Genomic DNA, 18966 nt, shown 5'->3' with positions numbered 1-18966 from the left:
ACACCGCTTCATGGTCACCAAAGCCTACCTTTCATTACATAAGTGTACTATTTGTCAGGCGGGGCGGAGGGGCGAGGTTTGTTTTTCCCTCGCCGTCCTTGCACATGAGTGTGTTTACCTTTCAGATCTTTAATATCCACCGCTGCCTGGGCCTCCAGCAGCAGCGAGATCAGCTCCTTGTTGCCGCCCAGCGCGGCGTGATGCAGCGGCGACAACCTGAGCGGACACATTCACATGTCATCGGACGTTAAAAACGGGAAGGGGGGGGGGTTTGCGGAGATAATCTCCGGCGTGGAGCGGAGAGGCTCCGCCCCCCGAGCTCCACGCGAGCGACGGGAGGAGGGGGGGGGGGGGAATGACCTACTTCCATTAATAAGCAATCTCTCTACCCCGGAGCCCGGTGTACACACCACGCGCCCATGTGTGTGTGTGTGTGTGTTTAACGGGTCCCTCGTGAATATGGCGGTCCCCGGAGTCAAATCAACCAATCATCGGTCATTAAACCGGAAGCCGCGTCCAATTATCCGATCCCGATCGCCGCCGTCGAAAATATCTCGGCGAGGCCCGATCGAAGACGATCGCAACCCGAGCGTGTGCGTAAATCGCTTTAGCAACCGTGAGGCTAAATATAGACGGAAATCCACATTCAGAGCTGATAAGAGAGAGAGAGCGGGAGCTTCGGGAATAAAAAATAAAAAAATTAGGAGCCCTGGATGGATATTTGTTATAAAACGGCGGCGGGATTATGTGTAATGTGATATTCCATCGAGGGGACGACGCTTTAAGCACCGGTCAGATACAGCGGACGCCAACCGTTTAGTATTCCGCTCTCGCGGCTTGAAAGATCTGGAAAGGACACGGCGTCCATTCATGACCTCCTTCAACCCTTGAAGCGATGCGGTATTTTATTTTTTCGGGCTTTTGTGTGGGAATGAGTTGTGAGGTCAAAAAAAAAAGGGATTTTGCCCCCCAGACTGATTGGAAGGGGTCTTTTAAGAGACCAGGAGGAGGAGGGGGGTCGGCGTTGCAGGTCCTGGATCTGCTCAAGATGCTCCAGAAGACGGGGAGGAGAAAATTAAAGTTTTGCGTGGAACGGAAATGTTCTGCGGGCCGGAGAGGCGGGGAGATAAGTTCTAATAAAAGCTCTCGTTCAGCAGAGCATATTGGCTCTGTCTGCTTCCGACCAGGAGGCCCGGCTGAATCCCGCTGATATTTGTTCAACTGAAATGTACTTTCCTTCAGCTCTGACGGCGAACGCGCCTCGGAATACCCGATAACGCCCCAGAAATGTCTCCAGACGATTCGGAAGCGGTTTGAATATCGATCCGATCCGTCTGATCACTTTGCCGCACGGGCGGATTGTTAGTGTTCTCTTTTCACGCCGTGTCTAGAGGCTAAAAGCGAAATTCCCCGTCACAAAATCACAGTCAAAGATCTTCGGAAAAGACAATATTATATTATTTTATATTATATTATATTATATTATATTATATTATATTATATTATATTATATTATATTATATTATATTATATGATAGCCTATTATAGCCTATTATTGCCTATTATAGCATATTATAGCATATTATAGTTTATTGTAGTTTTGCGTATTTTAGCATATTTTATGATAGAACATTGTGGTATATCATTATTAATTCATTTAAATTAAATTAAAATATATGACATCATATTAACTTACAGAATATATCTTTTAGAAAAGCAATTTATATTATATAATATTATATTATATAGCATATTGTATTATAGCATATGTTAGTTTATTATTCTTTTGCATATTTTAGCATATCTTATTATAGAACATTATGGCATATCATTATTAATTCATTTTAAATTCTATTAAAATATATGGCATTATATCAACTTACAGAATATATCTTTTAGAAAAGCAATTTGTAAGATATTATATTATATTATATTATATTATAATCATATTAATTATCTTTATTAATTATATTAAAATGAATTATATTAAATAAACTTTTAGTATATATCTTACAGTATAGTACATATTATATTATATTATATTATATTATATTATATTATATTATATTATATTATGGCATAGCATAGCATTGCATCGGATATTACAGTACATTTTATGATAGTATATTACAGCATATTATATTATAGCATATTATAACATGGCATTCGATATATTCTCATGTGCAAATGATGGGAACCCGTGCAAATATAACACGCTGCCACATTCAAGCACAAGTAAATAGGCGTATCCTCGGGTGTGCTGTATATGTGCTGCAGTGCTGGCGGCTGTGTATCATTGTGCTTGCAGCAGCGTGTGTGTGTGTGTGTGTAGGTGTACTGATTTACATGAATTCTTCCTCCATCATTATACACCCCGGGCTAATTTTACCCATAAGCACAATAGGTGTTTCATATAGACACATATATATGTATATATTCTGCATGCTACTGGAAAGAGTGTTTGCTTCTCACCCGTCTGCATCCTGGATGTTAACATTCACCCGCTTCGCTGCTCCAAGGAGCTCTGAAACATACGGAGGGAGAGGAAGAAGGGGGTTCTGGTTAACGAAGCCGTGCTCATTTAACTGCAGACGGAGCGGGAAGCGGCACTTGGACACCTGCCGAGGCTCCGAACCACCTCTGCTGCAGCCGGAGGAGCCAAGCCAGGAGCTCGTCGCTCCGGAGGGACGCGTGAACCCGTGGAGCCGAGACTTTTTGAGAGCATTGAAAATGGACTCTGTGTAAATTTCAGAGACATGAACGGCTTAACATGGCATGAAAACTGCAAAGTGCTGATTTGCTTTCTGAGCCGCCGTGCAGGACCTCCAGGAGCTCCAGGAGCTCCAGGAGCTCTTTGAGCTCTGGTCCAACGGGTAAGAATAGAGTACAGGGGCCCCTTAGGATGCACACACTTTACATTTGAATATTTTAAGAACCGAAGCGCGATTCGAGCAAATTTCATCCTTGAAATATGGAGAAAATTTCATGATAGGAATACGAGACAGGAAAATCAAATTTTGAAATTCGCGAGGTTCTTGGTGTTTCTATCATTTTATATCAATGTGCTTATTTTGTGTATTTTTTTTTAAATCATCAAGAGCCCTAAGAAAGCAAGTTTACAATAGTCATGATTTTCCATTTTGATGTCTTCTACATGATTAGCATCCTTCTTTTTCAGGCTTTTTCTATATTGATATCCTTATTTTGCGAGTTTTAGACAGGGTTTGGGACAAATTCATTTGTTATCTATTATTTTTAATGGGGAATATTAATTTAAAGTAGGAATTGAATTAGTATCTTAAGGGACCGTTGGATTCCTAAATAGTCCCTGGACGTATAACAACAATTCATGAACCTCCTGCATGTGTTTGGACTGTGGGAGGAGCCTGGAGAACCCTGAGGAACACAAAGACTTCACACAAAAAGGCCTCCTGTGGGTTTCCAACCAGAAACCTTCTCGCTGCGCGTGCCTTGTAAGATATTCTGAAATAAATTCCACCAAACGCTGATCATCGATGAGTGAATATGTTTCTATAAGTCACTTTTACAGGCTAAAGCTAGCGATCGGAGTGCTAGCTTGTCTGTTAGCTCAAACTTTTCTGCAAAACTTCTGCAAAACAAGAAGCCTAAATGTAGCGGCTGCTGACGCACGCGCTTTTATTTTGGCGATCACATAAAGCGCAGCCCGTTATTTTAATACAAACGTGGCGAAACAGACATTCGGGGTCCCGCAAATAGACATTTGAGGCGAAGAACAGGATGGAAATGTGTTTTTAGCTCTCCAACAAAAGAAGGATGAATTATTTCAGGTCAGCGAGTCGCTCCGTCTTCACCAGCTGCACGGGAATATCTGATTAACACACCCTGGATTTGGGTTGCAGGGGTAACGTGATGAAGCAGAGACCCTGTCATATGTTTGAGGACGCAGTGTGTGTGTGTGTGTGTGTGTGTGTGTGTGTGTGTCTGATAGTCCGGCGGTGACACAGATATCTGTATTCATCGATTCAGCTGCTGGAGGGGGGAAGGGGAGAGGCACTCATTTTAATCCCTGATAGATGGTGTGTGGGGGTGCACGTGCACACACACACACACACAGACACACATGCACACACACAAGGGGATGATGTCAAGTGCGGAGTGTAAACAGAGCGGCGGAAGCACCAATCAGCACTCGCTCTTTAGCAAATTACAGGGAAAATTAGAGTGTGAGAGCGGGATGAAGGGATGAAGTGCAGATCGAGCCGCCCGGAGAGGGAGAAGCTTTTCCCCAGATTATAGAGCGGCTGCAGATTACGGCCCGTGGATTATCAGGGTAGGACCCAAAAAAAAAAAAAAAAAAAAAAAAAAAAAAGAAGAAAAACGAGAAAAAAAAAAAGAAAAGTCGAAGCCGAGAACTAAACAAGCCGCTTTTCTGTGTCTTTTTCAGAGTGTGTGTTGGTTTTTGTCAGTGTGTGTGTGTGTGTGTTTGTGTGTGTGTGTGTGTGTGTGCGCGCTCCTCATCCTTCTTACGCCGTGTCAAAGATCAAGGTTGTCATGGATATGCACATGCACATGCAGAGGACAGGATGCTGATCGGCGGACAAGACGATTTTATTTTGCTTCTTGTAAACACTGGAGAGTTTGTTTTCTCGGGATTTAATCTGAAAATAAAGTCTGAGATTATTTGCCAGAATCCATTCAGCCGGTCAGAACCCACCCCTGATAATATTCTTGGACCAGAGTTCACATTTTTTATGTTAATTATAGACATAATGCTGCAAAGGATGAGAGGTAACCATGGTAACCCATCAGTGTGCCATTCACACATACGGTCAGCCTCCTGGCGGTAATAACATTATAGTATTTTATGCTATTTTTACTCAAATTAGAGAGATGGATTTGACATGAAATCACATTATTTGCAGGTATTTACGTTTTTGGTGGTGTGGAACCCCCGGGTGCATCAGCGGTGAATCACCTCCCCCCCTCCCAGCGACACGCCGGCCTTTTCTCGGGGGTTCTCGTTACCAGAAAAGCATTTTCCAGTTTGCGTCAGCGCCGACTTCGCCCCGTCAATTTACGCATCTCCAGATCCCGGGGCTTTTTTTGTTTTGGCGCCGCCGTGCAGGTGCTACGCCAACAGCTTGGCGGTTGAGAGATGCGTTCAAAATAAACGGCGTGCCACAACCTTTTCACGCGTCGGGGATGCTAATGCTGGACGGCCAGGGGATACTGCGCTTTCACTGTGTGTGTGTGTGTGTGTGTGTGCGGAATGTAAAGCCCTTCGAGGCGAGATTACGGTTATAAATAAAAGGCGACTTGACTTTTTTGGGGGGGACAAATGTGTCTTAACCTTGCCGTGCAGTAAATATTCAAACTGCTCCGACGGCACAGGCGGAGGCGTGAAATTGAGTGTGTGTGTGTTTAACCTTTGGTTCAAAACCGGAACCGCAGATTTAAAGGAGCGTCGGGCGAAGCGGCTCTTCTGGGCGAAGGTGTCGGGAGCTCTGCGGCGTTTTCAACCAGCAGGTTTACCCAGCTAACGCTCGCCGAGAGAAGAGAGGAGGACGATGCAGCTCCAAATGTAGGTTTGGGATATTTAAGGAAAACAAAAATGGGCGCGTCTTCGCTTTGGTGGCTGCAGAGCTGGGAGACCTTCTGACCTGCTAATGGGTTTCAGCACCGGGTTCCTGTTGGTGGCTGTGTTTGCGCAGGGCTCTCAGAACCCTCTGATATAGCTTTTGAAAATAATTATTTGAGTATTTCATTAAAATGTATTTTATTTTAGTTGATGCGGTAAGATCGAAATAAAACATGTCAAATATTTTTGTTGGTCTTAATAAATGACTGCATGTGTAGCTTAGCATCAGTCCCTTTGTCATTTAAATGTCATTTAAATTTGAATATTATGGCGAATGTTGTAACATCTCAATAAATCTCATTCAAAAATGTTTCCGCTCTAAATAAACAACTGCATGTGTAGCTTAGCATTAGTCCCTTTGATTCCCTGGAATTGGAAATCGCACCCAAAAGCAGCACAATGTGGTTTTATTAGCTTATAAACCGTACCATAACAAGCCAACGCTAACACTAGCTTAAAGCTAAAGTTAGCATGATCAGCCTCCATACATCATCAACCTAGCCTGCATCATGCTAGCTGATGGGTCAGCAACCGGCAGCTCCCTGTGGCTTTTGAAAACAATAATTTAATTAAAATTGTACTTTTATTTTAGTTCAAACATTTTTAAAATGTCATTTTGAATTTTAAGATTATGGCGATTTCGGAGCATCTAGATAAAACGCGTCTGAATATTTCTGTCGCTCTTCATAAGCGACTGCACACGCCAGTAAAAGAACAGCATTTTTGGTTTGCTGCCGGTCTTCGCTTTGGTGGCTGCAGAGCTGGGAGACCTTCTGACCTGCTAATGGGTTTCAGCACCGGGTTCCTGTTGGTGGCTGTGTTTGCGCAGGGCTCTCAGAACCCTCTGATATAGCTTTTGAAAATAATTATTTGAGTATTTCATTAAAATGTATTTTATTTTAGTTGATGCGGTAAGATCGAAATAAAACATGTCAAATATTTTTGTTGGTCTTAATAAATGACTGCATGTGTAGCTTAGCATCAGTCCCTTTGCTTCCCTTGAACTGGAAACTGCTATAGCGGGCTAAAGCTAAAGTTAGCACGAGCAACCTCCATTTGTCATCAACCTAGCATGCATTGTGCTAGCTCAGGGGTCACCAACTGTGACTTTTGAAAATCATGAAAGCGTATTTAATTAAAATTTATTTTATTTTGGTTTGCTCATTTGTAAACTTACATTTAAATTTGAATATTATGGCGATCTTGTAACATCTCAATAAATATCAATCAAATATTTTTCGTCTCTGAATAAACGACTGCATGTGTAGCTTAGCATCAGTCCCTTTGCTTCCCTTGGAATGGAAACTGCTATAGTGAGCTAAAGCTAAAGTTAGCATGAGCGACCTCCATATGTCATCAACCTAGCATGCATTGCGCTAACTCAGGGGTCATCAACTGTGACTTTTGAAAAAAAAAATGAATGCGTATTTAATTAAAATGTATATTATTTTGGTTTGTTCATTTTTAAAATGTCATTTAAATTTGAATATTATGGCGATCTTGAAACATCTCAATAAATATCAATCAAATAGTCTTCCTCTCTAATAAACGACTGCATGTGTAGCTTAGCATCAGTCTCTTTGCTTTCCATGGACTGGAAACTGCTGTAGCAAGCTAAAGCTAAAGTTAGCACGAGCGACCTCCATACACCATCAACCTAGCTTGCATTGTGCTAGCTCAAGGGTCACCAACTGTGACTTTTGAAAATCATGAAAGCGTATTTAACTAAAATTTTTTTTAGTTTGGTTTGTTCTTTTAAAATGTCATTTAAATTTGAATATTATGGCGAATGTTGTAACATCTCAATAAATCTCATTCAAAAATGTTTCCGCTCTAAATAAACAACTGCATGTGTAGCTTAGCATTAGTCCCTTTGATTCCCTGGAATTGGAAATCGCACCCAAAAGCAGCACAATGTGGTTTTATTAGCTTATAAACCGTACCATAACAAGCCAACGCTAACACTAGCTTAAAGCTAAAGTTAGCATGATCAGCCTCCATACATCATCAACCTAGCCTGCATCATGCTAGCTGATGGGTCAGCAACCGGCAGCTCCCTGTGGCTTTTGAAAACAATAATTTAATTAAAATTGTACTTTTATTTTAGTTCAAACATTTTTAAAATGTCATTTTGAATTTTAAGATTATGGCGATTTCGGAGCATCTAGATAAAACGCGTCTGAATATTTCTGTCGCTCTTCATAAGCGACTGCACACGCCAGTAAAAGAACAGCATTTTTGGTTTGCTGCCGGTGGATAATTTAAATTTTCTTTCCATAAACACAAGACGGATTTCGCTTCAAAGTAACCTTCAACCCAACACCTTGGGTTGAAGGGAAGTGTAATATCGTTTTCTCTATAGTTGTAAAAAAAAAAACGCAACACATTTTGTTTATACATAGCACAAAGGCGACAAAAAAACAACGTCATATGCCGTGTTAATTCGTTTTAAATCTCAAAAGTGTTATGTGGCTCCCGCTGTTTTCTGTGGGGAAACGGCTCAGAATGGCTCTCCGAGTGGTAAAGGTTGCCGACCCCTGCTTCGGAAACTTGCTATCGGTCTCTACATTAAATATGGCTGACCTTAAAATGGGGACGATGCAGATTTTCAAGTTTGGAGGAGAACTTTTAGCTTCGTTGGTAAGAAAAGGTCAAAATTGCCAGGTGGATCACATGGCTACATAAAGAAACCTTTCATTTTTTCCTTCATACATCATACGGACACATGCGACCCCTCGCCCTCTCGTTTATGATCTCTATGAATGAACTATGAATGAGACGAATAAATAAAACTGAACTGAAGAAGCCTGGAGAAGGATATGGGTGAAACGTCTACAGGTGAAGAAACTCCAGTTGCCATGACAAGAAGATTTCAACATGAATAAATAAAAGAAATTGCTGAAAACGGCAAAGCGTGAGTGATAAGAGAGAGAAAAACGCGATCGTTCACTCACTCGTTTACACGTCGGGTTTCCAATGAACCTCCTGCATGTGTTTGGACTGAAGGAGGAACCTGGAGGAACCTGGAGGAACCCCTCAGAGGACATGGAGGCTCCACAAAGACAGAATCCTGTTAGCGGAAGCGCTAACAGCTGCGCCGCAACCGCGCTAGCAAGCGTTGTATCAACCACAAGATTCACACAAGTCGAGACCAACATTGAACTTTGACCCTTCTAACTGTTGTCACATCTTCCCCGTTTGCTTTCCCACGCAAGGAACGACCGAAACACCGTTTCCGCAGCTGAACTCGATTGGCCTACAGAGCTGCGTTCAAGAGCGCTCCTGAACGGATCATTTCGTGTACTGAAATTCCCTGTAAGGATTACGGCGTCCAATCCTGCGCTCATTATAACTTGTTCCCGCCGCCTCAGCCCGGTTCGCACGTCTCCCGACGCTCCATCTTCATGGTCCTCCATCGGGGAGGTGATGAAGGAGAGCCATCTCGAGCTGGATCCCATGAATGTACTGTACCTGTTAAATTACTAAACGTCGACACGCTGACGGCGGCGCTCGTGACATCTTGGGTTCGTTTTCGGCGAGACGGCTGAGAGGGTGTGAAAGGACTCGCCGGAGAAAAAAACGGAGGCGGATTAGGAGACCAACCCGAGTCGGAGAAGATGGTGGATTACGGGTGGCCGCTAGTATATCTTTAAGATTTAAATCCGTGGCAATCTGCGGAATCGGATTGTGAAACAACTGCTGGGATCAGTAGCGCCTCCGACCATGAGGCAGGAGAACTGCGTGCCTCACTTAGTGGGTCTTTGCATGATCGCTCAGCACAAGAAGCTAGCAGCACACATACGGTTGTTGACACGTTGGATGTCGTTCATCGAGCCAAAGTGTTTAAACATTTTAAAAGAGTATAGTGCAGAGCTGTAACTGTAGCGTGCAAAGAGGACATTTACCGTAACTTCAAGACTATTGAGCGCACCTCAATATAAGCCGCACCGGCTAGCCGATTGCTATCTCGGGCTTCTTCCTTCGCACTAAAACCGTCAAAGTCGTCTTCTTCGGTGTCGGAGTTGAACGGACTCAGAATTTCCCGGTCATTTTATCGGTCCGATGTGACGAGGATAAATGTTTTAGCGGCGTGAAGCTCGTTAGCGTCCCCCACCCAAAAAGTCCATATATTAGCCGCATCGTTGTTTACGTGCAAAAAGTTGCGGCTTATCGTCTGGAAATTACGGTAATTGAAAAAATAAAGTGATTATGGTCTTCCTTTATAAATAAAGTCATATTTAGACCTGGAAGGTCCCGGACTACCATAAAAGGGATTTGAATCCACGCGATAGCTCAGTTTCCGTGGCAAAAATACACATCCACACTCACTGCGACCCTCCATAACCCTCGCTGCTCGTTCACGCCAGGAGTGAACCAGTGAGGTTGATGGCCGGTGAGGCTCTGACGTCATCACAACCAATTCTTATAGCTTAATCACCATTTGATTGGCAGCAGTTAACAGGTTACGTTTCTGCACGCATGCAAACTGTAGCACACAAAACACCACATTTAATTGAAAAAATGGGGATTATGGTCTTCCCTTATAAAGTTTGGAAATGTAATCCTTCATTTTGAAAGTGAGGAGAGGATTCTGCAGCCGAGGAGTCACAGGAAGGACTCCTGGAATCGGGAGCTCCCCCTAACGTGAGGCAGGATCACTGCGTGCCTCACTTAGTGTCTCTTAGCAGCCGTTTTCTGATCGCTCGGCACAAGAAACTAGCAACATAAATACAGTTGTTGACGAATCAGAAATGTTGTTCATCTAGCACAAGTGTTGAAACATTTTAGCAATCCGGTCTTAGTGCAGAGCATGCAGGCAGTCAGCCGTCATTGCGTAATCTACGTTGAGGCTTGACATTCCACTGCCTCACCTCAAGTCTCTTCTTCAAATTTGACAGTAAATGTGAAAATCCAGCCATTTTGAATCAAAAACTAAAACCGATGTAGTAAAATGAAAAATACCTTCCGTGTACAAATCACCTGACATAAATATTACCATTGAATTCTTTTTTTCATTTGACATTTTTTTTCTTTCCAAGATTGGCAAGTGAGGCACGGCCTCTGCTGCCTCCCCTGCCTGCACCTCACTGAATCCTCAGTGAGGTGACCGCATGTATGTTTACGTTCACATAGCAGCAGGGGTCGCTGCATTAGCAGCCGCCGCCGCCACACTCTTTCATGATAAAAGAAGGAGTGTAAATGACACTGTGGCCATTTCGCTTTCCCCGCCATGAAAAGGGGCGCCGCCATGAAAGGGACGCTTCATCTTCCTTATCTCCGAGATAAAGAGCTTTGAATCATCGGACTCAAAGACGGTGCGCCATTACCGAGCGGTTTGGGGGCGGCGGCTTACTCAGTGTCAGCAGACACCGGCTTTTATGATAATCTGCCGAAAAGCATTTCACCACGTTTCAGACTCTCTGTGACTGAGCGGAACTGAAGTGCCTGAATCATTCATTTTCTCCCAAAAACGGGAGTTCAGTGGCTCGGCGGCGCCGCTCGCCGCTCTTTGTACTGCCAACAAACCTTGTGAAAGGAAGGGAGAGGCATTAATAAATTGCACAAGAATCCAAACACTGGTAAATACGGTGCGCGAGTACTCGCTTCGGAAAGTACGGCGCGCAAATCAGCAGGAGGCAGAGTGCTTCCAAACAAGTACCGTAAACTCCGCTACTTTTTTCACCCGCATTTACAATGATGAGACTAATTTATGGATTTTTATCGGGTAATTACGGTTGCTTCCTTCTGCCAGCGATGGACAAATGAAACTGGCGTTTACCATAATTCTTCAGATCGGCCATTTTGTGCTATTTGCATCATGAAAAAGACGTGCAGAAACGCATTCGAAAGCGATCAATCTGGTTGTCCGAGAAAGAAATAGAGGAAAATTCGGCATCTTCTTCTTCGTCTCCTCCTCCTTTGGGTTTTTCCCTTCAGGGGTCGCCACAGCAAATCAACTCTCTCATACTAACTCTATTTTCTACCTTCATATCCTCTCTCATTACGTCCATAAATCTTCCGTTTGGTCTTCTGTTCTGTAAAAAAGCATTTGCGTTTCGTACCGGTAGTTGTAGATGTTACCGTCATTTAATGAGTTCAACGTTTTCAAAAAAAAACCTCTTCAAATATCTCATGTTTCAACGGGGTAAACCTGCGGCTTGTTTACCTACGGTTTCTTTTTTCATTTAAAAATGAGTAGGTACGACCAATATATAGGTGCGCGCTATAGTCCGAAATTTATGGTTCAACGTTTACGCCTGTTGGAGTAACGTGGAGAAAAATCCCGTTTGGTCTTGTCATGCTAACTAGTTTGGGGAAACTATGAACACCAAGGAGTCCCAAATAAACCTTTTGGACTCGGGGCATGTCGGCATGGAAGGCCACCTTGTGATTGGCGAACCAATCAGGCCGCAAGCAGCGGTTTCGGGACCGGCTTCAGATGAGAGGTCTGCCGAGTCCAAATGCAGGAGGTCCTTTATGAGAAATGTATGCGGAAAGTCTTGTTCCATCATTTGGTTGGTCCTGTATTTCGCAAATACAAGGAGGAGGGTCTCGGTCATCCAGCTCATGGGGAATTCTTGTCGAGATCTTCTCGCTGTGTCAACCGGACTTGAACTCCTTCGCTCGAAGACGGTTCACCCCTTGTCCGAGAGGCGTCTTCAAAACTGAAGAACGTCTCCGGAACTGAAGAGGCCCCTGGGATGACGGCGGAGACGTCTTTGTACTTCCATTTTTGTTTGTTTTTTGGTAACGTTTTGCCCTTCATAGTGGCTCCCAGGCGTAAGGCACACTCTCCAAAGACAAGGAAAGCCATCTCCGCGGAAGTGGTATAAGAAAGGACATCGGGCGGCCGCTTGGTTCGAGTCGCGCCATCGTCCTGACCATCATCTGCAATGGTCAGGGTAGATGAGTGCCGGAGGTCTTCATGTACAGGACCATGCTGTAGGCCACTTCCGATTGACGCCGTTGACGGACAACGTCAAGGCAAGAAAGCAACCAGGACCGAATGACAACGTGGGTCAACGAATGGTCTCCACTTGTTTGGAGCTTTCACACCGGATCACTTTCACCCTCATCGGCGAAGGAGAACCTCCAACCTTCAGATGGGAAGCATACCGGGCCACAAAAATACCGCATCTTTTCCACCCTGGTACTCCAGGTCAGAGGCCCGGGTCCGCTGACGGGGGGAGGTCGGGGGTTTCCAACACTCCCGATGGACGCATGGAGACAAACTAGGAACTGGACAGACGCGCCAGTCTCGCCAGATTGTCGGGGTATTAAAATAAACTTCCCATATGTTCAGCGCAGTAAAGATGCACTCAGCCAAATGCTTTTTTCTTCCAGTAGCCCTCTGGGGCTCGGACACTCGTCTTACTTTATAAAAACCTCCTGTTAGCGGCGCGCCACCACAAACAACTCCAGTCCTCACGGTAAACCACCGACAAAGATAACGGGCTCTGTTATTTCTTCGGAAAATAAACCTCACCATCCGAATCCTCCGAGATCTTCGGAAGACGACGGCGTTTCGGTTCTCTGTTCATTATTTGTCCGAAACAGTCCAAAAACATGCAAGGGGTTTGTGGGAAACCCTGAACTGCAAAGACTTGGGAGTGACTGACAGGTCCTGATTGCAGGATAAGCTGAACAGAAAATGAATGAATGAATGAATGAATGAATGAATGAATGAATGAAATAAACACAAATCGCAATCATGTAAAATAAACTACGGTGGTCCCTTAAGATACGAGTCACTTTATATGTGAATTTTTCAAAATACGAAGCGCGATTCCACCAAATTTTTTCCTTGAAATACGAAAAAAAATCATTATGGAAATAAGAGAGCGAGAAAAACAAAATTCTAAATTTGCACGGCAAGAAATATTGTGGGTTTTGTCTGAAACGGAGTGATTTCGCTGAGCGAAAACAGCCAGAGAACCTGCACACTAGCCATGTATCAGCCGGAATTCAATGACAGTCAAAAATTATTATCATTTTAGGAAATTTCAAGAAAAGAGGATTATCTATCAGCAGTAATTCAGAGGAAAATGAATTTAAAAAAAAAAGAAAAACTTGGGAGGAAAATTAAATTCAAGTTAATTAAGTAAATTTAAGTTGATTTTAATTTAATAATCATCATGAGTTTATTGTCGTATTAAGTTATTATTAATTTAATATCTATAATAAGTGTATTGTAGTGTTAAATTCCTTTTAATGTAATAATCATCCTGAGTTTATTGTAATCTTAAGTTCATTTTAATTTGATAATCATCTTAAGTTTATTGTAACGTGAAGTTCATTTTCATTGGATAATCATCATGAGTTTATTACAAGTCTAAGTTCATTTTAATTTAATAATAATCATGGGTTTATTGTGATTTTAAGTTCATTTTAATTGAATAATAATCATGAGTTTATTGTAATGTAAAGTTCATTTTAATGCAATAATCATACGTCTATTGAAAGTGTATGTTTTTGCCTCAGTGTTTATGTTTTTAGCCTCCGTCTGCAGTGATCTGTGTCTGAGGGTTCAAATTACAAAACAATACGTTTACAATAACCATCATATTTAGTTTTGACCTCCCTTACATTACTAATATCCGTCTTTTGCATGGTTTTTCTATATTTATATCCTTATTTTGTGAGCGCTGGGTCGGGTCATTGAAGATACAATCAAATTAAATAAGGGACCCCTGGTTACCTTCTGGGCAGGTGGCTAATGGAGCTAGCATGCTAACCATGCTAGCGTTTGCAAACCAGCGTCCTCCGATTCTCCGATCTGGAAGCCGTTATTTAATCCAGCCGTCGTCGGTTTAGACGAATAATATCCCCGCCTTTGTTAGCGCCGCGCTCCTATCTCCCAGCATTTACTGGATAATTAAATCGCATGAACCTCGTCGTCGCCGGAGAGATAAAGAAATCAATCAAATAAACAAAATTAAAACGTGTAAAAAAAAAAGCTAAAATCTTGCAAAACAAAGAATGATGACATCGGATTAAAATAAAACAATGGAGTTCCATTGACCTGCTCTGAAGCCATAATGCTGCACGCGTAATTAAAATACTGTTAATAATTGACGGGCGCGTGTGTGTGTGTGTGTGTGTGTGTGTGTGTGTGTGTATGTGTGTGTGTGTGTGTGCATTTATGCAGCGCTGGCTGTCGTCATGTGTGTTCTCGGGGTGTAAAAGCAGCCATTCTCCAGCAGCGGAAAAAAAACCTGCTCAATTATTCAAACACAAATCTGCTTTCCAATCATGTCACACACATGCACGTGCACATACGCACGTGCACACACACACACACACACACACACACACTCCACAACTCACCCGTTGACCTCTTCACTTACTTCCTGTCTATTCACCCTTCCTCTGTTTCCCTCCTGCTGCCCTCTTTTTTGCCTCCTCTCTCCTGAACCATCTCACCCCAATCCCTCTCTCCTCCTCCCCCTCTCCTCCTCCTCCTTCTCCTTCTCCTCTCTTTCTCCTCTCCTCCTCCTCTCCTCCTCCTCTTCCTCCCATCCTCCCCTCTCCGGCCGGACGCTCGGAGCTGATCTGTTCTGGCATCTGAGGAGAAACGTTTTTCTTTCTCCACAGCACTGGTGGAATGATGAGAGGCCAGGAGAGGACGAGAGGAAGGGAGGAGAGGAAAAGAAGAGAAAGAGAGGAAGGGATGAGGGGAAATGGGGAGAGGAAAGAATGAGAGGAAATAGGAGAAGATGGGAGGAGAGGATTGGAGGAGAGAAATGGAGGAGAGGAAGGGAGGAGAAGATGGGAGGAGAGAAAGGGAGGAAGGAGGAGAGGAAAGAATGAGAGGAAAGAGGAGAAGAAGGGAGGAGAGGATTGGAGGAGAGAAATGGAGGAGGGGAGGAGAGGAAGGGAGGAGAGGAACGAAGGGGAGGGAAGGAGGAGAGGAAATGGGGAGAGGAAAGAATGAGAGGAAAGAGGAGAAGAAAGGAGGAGAGGAAGGGAGGAGAAGAAATGGGGAGACGGGGGGAGGAGAGGAAAAGAGGAGAGGAATGAAGGGGAGGGAAGGAGGAGAGGAAGCGGGAGAATGGTGGAAGAGAGGAAAGGAGGAGAGGAAAAGAGGAGAGGAAAGAGGAGTAGAAGGGAGGAGAAGAAGGGATGAGGGGAGAGGGAGGAGAGGAAATGGGGAGAGGAAAGAGAAGAAGGGAGAAGAGGATGGGATGGTGAGGAATGAAGGAGAGGAAAGGAGGAGAAGAAGGGAGGAGAAGAAATAGGGAGATGGGAGAAGGAGAGGAAAGGATGAGAGGAAAAGAGGAGAGGAAAGAGGAGAAGAAGGGAGGAGAAGATGGGAGGAGAGGAGAGGAGGAGAGGAGAGGAGGAGAGGAGAGGAGGAGAGGGGAGGCGTGAGAGAAGAGGGTGGAGGAGAGGAAGAGGGTGATGAGATGGAGGAGGAGGAGGAGCAGAGCTGCTCCAAGGCTGTAATTGAAATCTAATTATCACCTCAATTCCCAGCTGACGCCACGTCAAGCACCCGCACACGCACGCACGCACGCACACGTGCGGGTCCCCGCGCGTGCATGACCCCCCCCCCCATCCCCCGCCTCACGTGATCACCGCAAACATCTGGCATCTTCACACACCGATAAACCGCCCTGTCCCGAGAGCTGTGGAAGACCTTCACACGCACACGCACGCACGCACGCACACACACACGCACTCCCGCATCGCGCAGACAAACGCGCACACTCTCGTGCAAAGCAAAAAAAAAAAAAAAAAAAAATCCCGCACGAGCGGCCGGGCCGAGGGGCGTGTCACCGCCACGCAATTACATCCCAATTACATTTGTCACACGCGGGCCACGTCACCACTCCCGCCGCCGACGTCACGCGTGTACGCGCACACGCACGCCGGCATCGCAGCAGATTAGGGCTGACCTGGTAACGGTGCGTGTGCGTGTGCGTGTGCGTGCGCCGGATACTGACTGGCTTTCCCCGGCCGCGGTCTCTGCAGGAGCCGCTGCGCGGTCAGCAGGTCCTCGGTCTTCACGGCCTGGAGCAGCTCCTGGTCCTTCCCCATGTCCCTCCCCCGGCGCGCCGCCGCCGCCGCCGCCGCCTCCTGCGCCTCCTCCTCCGGCTCGCGTCCTCTGGGCGCCCCGCTCTCCCGCCGGTTAATCCGCCGCTACATCCTGCCGCCGCGGCGGGCCCCCTCCTCCCGCACGGGAGAGACGCGGGGACTCTCCGGTTCGTCCCGCAGACCCCTCCCCTCCCCTCTCCTTCCGCAGATTTCCCCACCCCCCCCTCCCGCAGGTCCACGCAGATTCCCCCCCGCAGCGCGTCCACACGCACGGCGCGGCGCAGCCGACCCGAAACCGCCCACCGACCAAACCGCTTCTCTCTCTCTCTCTCCTCCCTCTCTCTCTCTCTCTCTCTCTCTCTCTCTCTCCCGGGATGCTCCGACTCCAGATTGCGAGTGACGCGTCGTGCGTGTCGTGCGTGGGGCCCCGCGCACCGCGAGCGCCCTCCCTCACGCCGGGTCACACGCCCCGCCACCCGCAAACACGCAAAAAACAAAACAAAACAAAATACAAAACAACCGATATGGATGTTGTTGCGCCGAGTGTGCGTGTTGTGTGCGCGCACGCGTCGTGCACAAAACCCCACAGGCTGTTAAGCCGCGCGTGCGTGGAGTCAAAGGATGGAACAGCGCGATGGTAACGCGCACGGCGGGGGCGCGCACAGGCGTTTTTTGTTTGTTTGTTTGTTTTGTGTTTTTTGTCATGCAGCAGCAGCCAGGGGCCTCCAGAAGAACGTGGCCCCTGCAGAGCTCCTGCATCTCCTGCATCTCCTCAAGCTCCTGCATCTCCTGCATCTCCTCCAGCTTCTGCATCTCCTGCATCTCCCCCAGCTCCTGCATCTCCTGAATCTCCTGAATCTCCTGCATCTCCTCCAGCTCCTGAATCTCCTGCATCTCCTGCATCTCCTCAAGCTCCTGCATCTCCTGAATCTCCTGCATCTCCTGAATCTCCTGCATCTCCTGCATCTCCTCAAGCTCCTGCATCTCCTGCATCTCCTCCAGCTTCTGCATCTCCTGCATCTCTCCCAGCTCCTGCATCTCCTGAATCTCCTGAATCTCCTGCATCTCCTCCAGCTCCTGAATCTCCTGCATCTCCTGCATCTCCTCAAGCTCCTGCATCTCCTGAATCTCCTGCATCTCCTGAATCTCCTGCATCTCCTGCATCTCCTCAAGCTCCTGCATCTCCTGCAGCTTCTGCATCTCCTGCATCTCCCCCAGCTCCTGCATCTCCTGAATCTCCTGAATCTCCTGCATCTCCTCCAGCTCCTGAATCTCCTGCATCTCCTGCATCTCCTCAAGCTCCTGCATCTCCTGAATCTCCTGCATCTCCTGAATCTCCTGCATCTCCTGCATCTCCTCAAGCTCCTGCATCTCCTGCATCTCCTGAATCTCCTGCATCTCCTGCATTTCCTCCAGCTCCTGCATCTCCTCAAGCTCCTCAAGCTCCTCAAGCTCCTGCATCTCCAACAGCTCTTCCAGCTCCTGCATCTCCTGCATCTCCTCATGCTCCTGCATCTCCTGCATCTCCTGCATCTCCTCAAGCTCCTGCATCTCCTGTATCTCCTGAATCTCCTGCATCTCCTGCATCTCCTGCATCTCCTCCAGCTCCTCAAGCTCCTGCATCTCATGCATCTCCTGCATCTCCTCCAGCTCCTCAAGCTCCTGCATCTCCTGCATCTGCTGAGCACACCAGGAGGTCCAGCTGCGTGATCCACGGGGAAGGTGGCTTCACAATCCAGCTGGAACTTCCCCGTTCTACCAACGACCCCGGGCCAGCTCGCCGCGAGGAGCTCCACTCAGGGTTGGAGATGTTTGGACGTGCACGGAGGAGGGCTTAGATGGAGGCAGATGATTGGCTCCTGAGGGAGGATCAACCTGAAGAGGAGGAGGAACCAAGGATGAAGACCACCTGTGTTGTCAAGTCTTGGAAATGCATCTTCTAAAGCTCTTCTGCCTCCAACCCTTTGTCATGGTCTCCACCGATATGGCGCTGGAGACCATTCACAACACACACACACACACACACACACACACACACACACACACACACACACGGCACGCAGATCGGAGGAATCGATCCGACGACCTTCTGACCTTCAGCCCATCATATTAAACATCTTAACTCCTCATAATGTCTCCTCTTTCACGGTTAAGGTTAATGAGAGAGATAATTTGAGGAGAGAGGCAGTGTGTGTGTGTGTGTGTGTGTGTGTGTGTGTGTGTGTGTGTGTGTGTGTGTGTCCCAGGTGCAGTGCTAATTTAGACTAAAGGGGCCACCGCCAGTCATATTGAGGACAGGAAGTGAAAGG

The 18966-nt window shown here is 46.1% G+C and overlaps 1 protein-coding gene across 4 annotated transcripts in view; it reads right to left on the bottom strand.

The window, feature by feature from the left end:
* The window catches only part of LOC147229061 (caskin-1), a 41396-nt gene extending 24546 nt beyond the window's left edge, over positions 1-16850 (bottom strand). For 2 of the 4 annotated variants that reach the window (XM_086157548.1, XM_086157549.1), the window contains exons 1-3: positions 16567-16726; positions 2473-2524; positions 119-216 (exon numbers count right to left, since the gene is read on the bottom strand). In XM_086157548.1, coding sequence (XP_086013674.1) covers positions 119-216; positions 2473-2524; positions 16567-16660 — 244 coding nt within the window. In that variant the 5' untranslated portion in view covers positions 16661-16726. Of the gene's footprint in view, positions 1-118; positions 217-2472; positions 2525-16566 lie in introns of all 4 variants that reach the window. The other 2 variants (XM_086157546.1, XM_086157545.1) reach the window with 2 other exon arrangements.
* Between the last annotated feature and the right edge of the window lie 2116 nt (positions 16851-18966).

The sequence above is a fragment of the Fistularia commersonii genome, chromosome 12 (genome assembly GCF_037954325.1).
Source record: "Fistularia commersonii isolate RoL2024-O1a breed Wild chromosome 12, RoL_Fcom_v1.0, whole genome shotgun sequence".
Taxonomy (NCBI): Eukaryota; Metazoa; Chordata; class Actinopteri; order Syngnathiformes; family Fistulariidae; genus Fistularia; species Fistularia commersonii.
The sequence above is the reverse complement of the archived record's forward strand: the minus strand, read 5'-3'. Positions and strand labels throughout refer to the sequence as shown.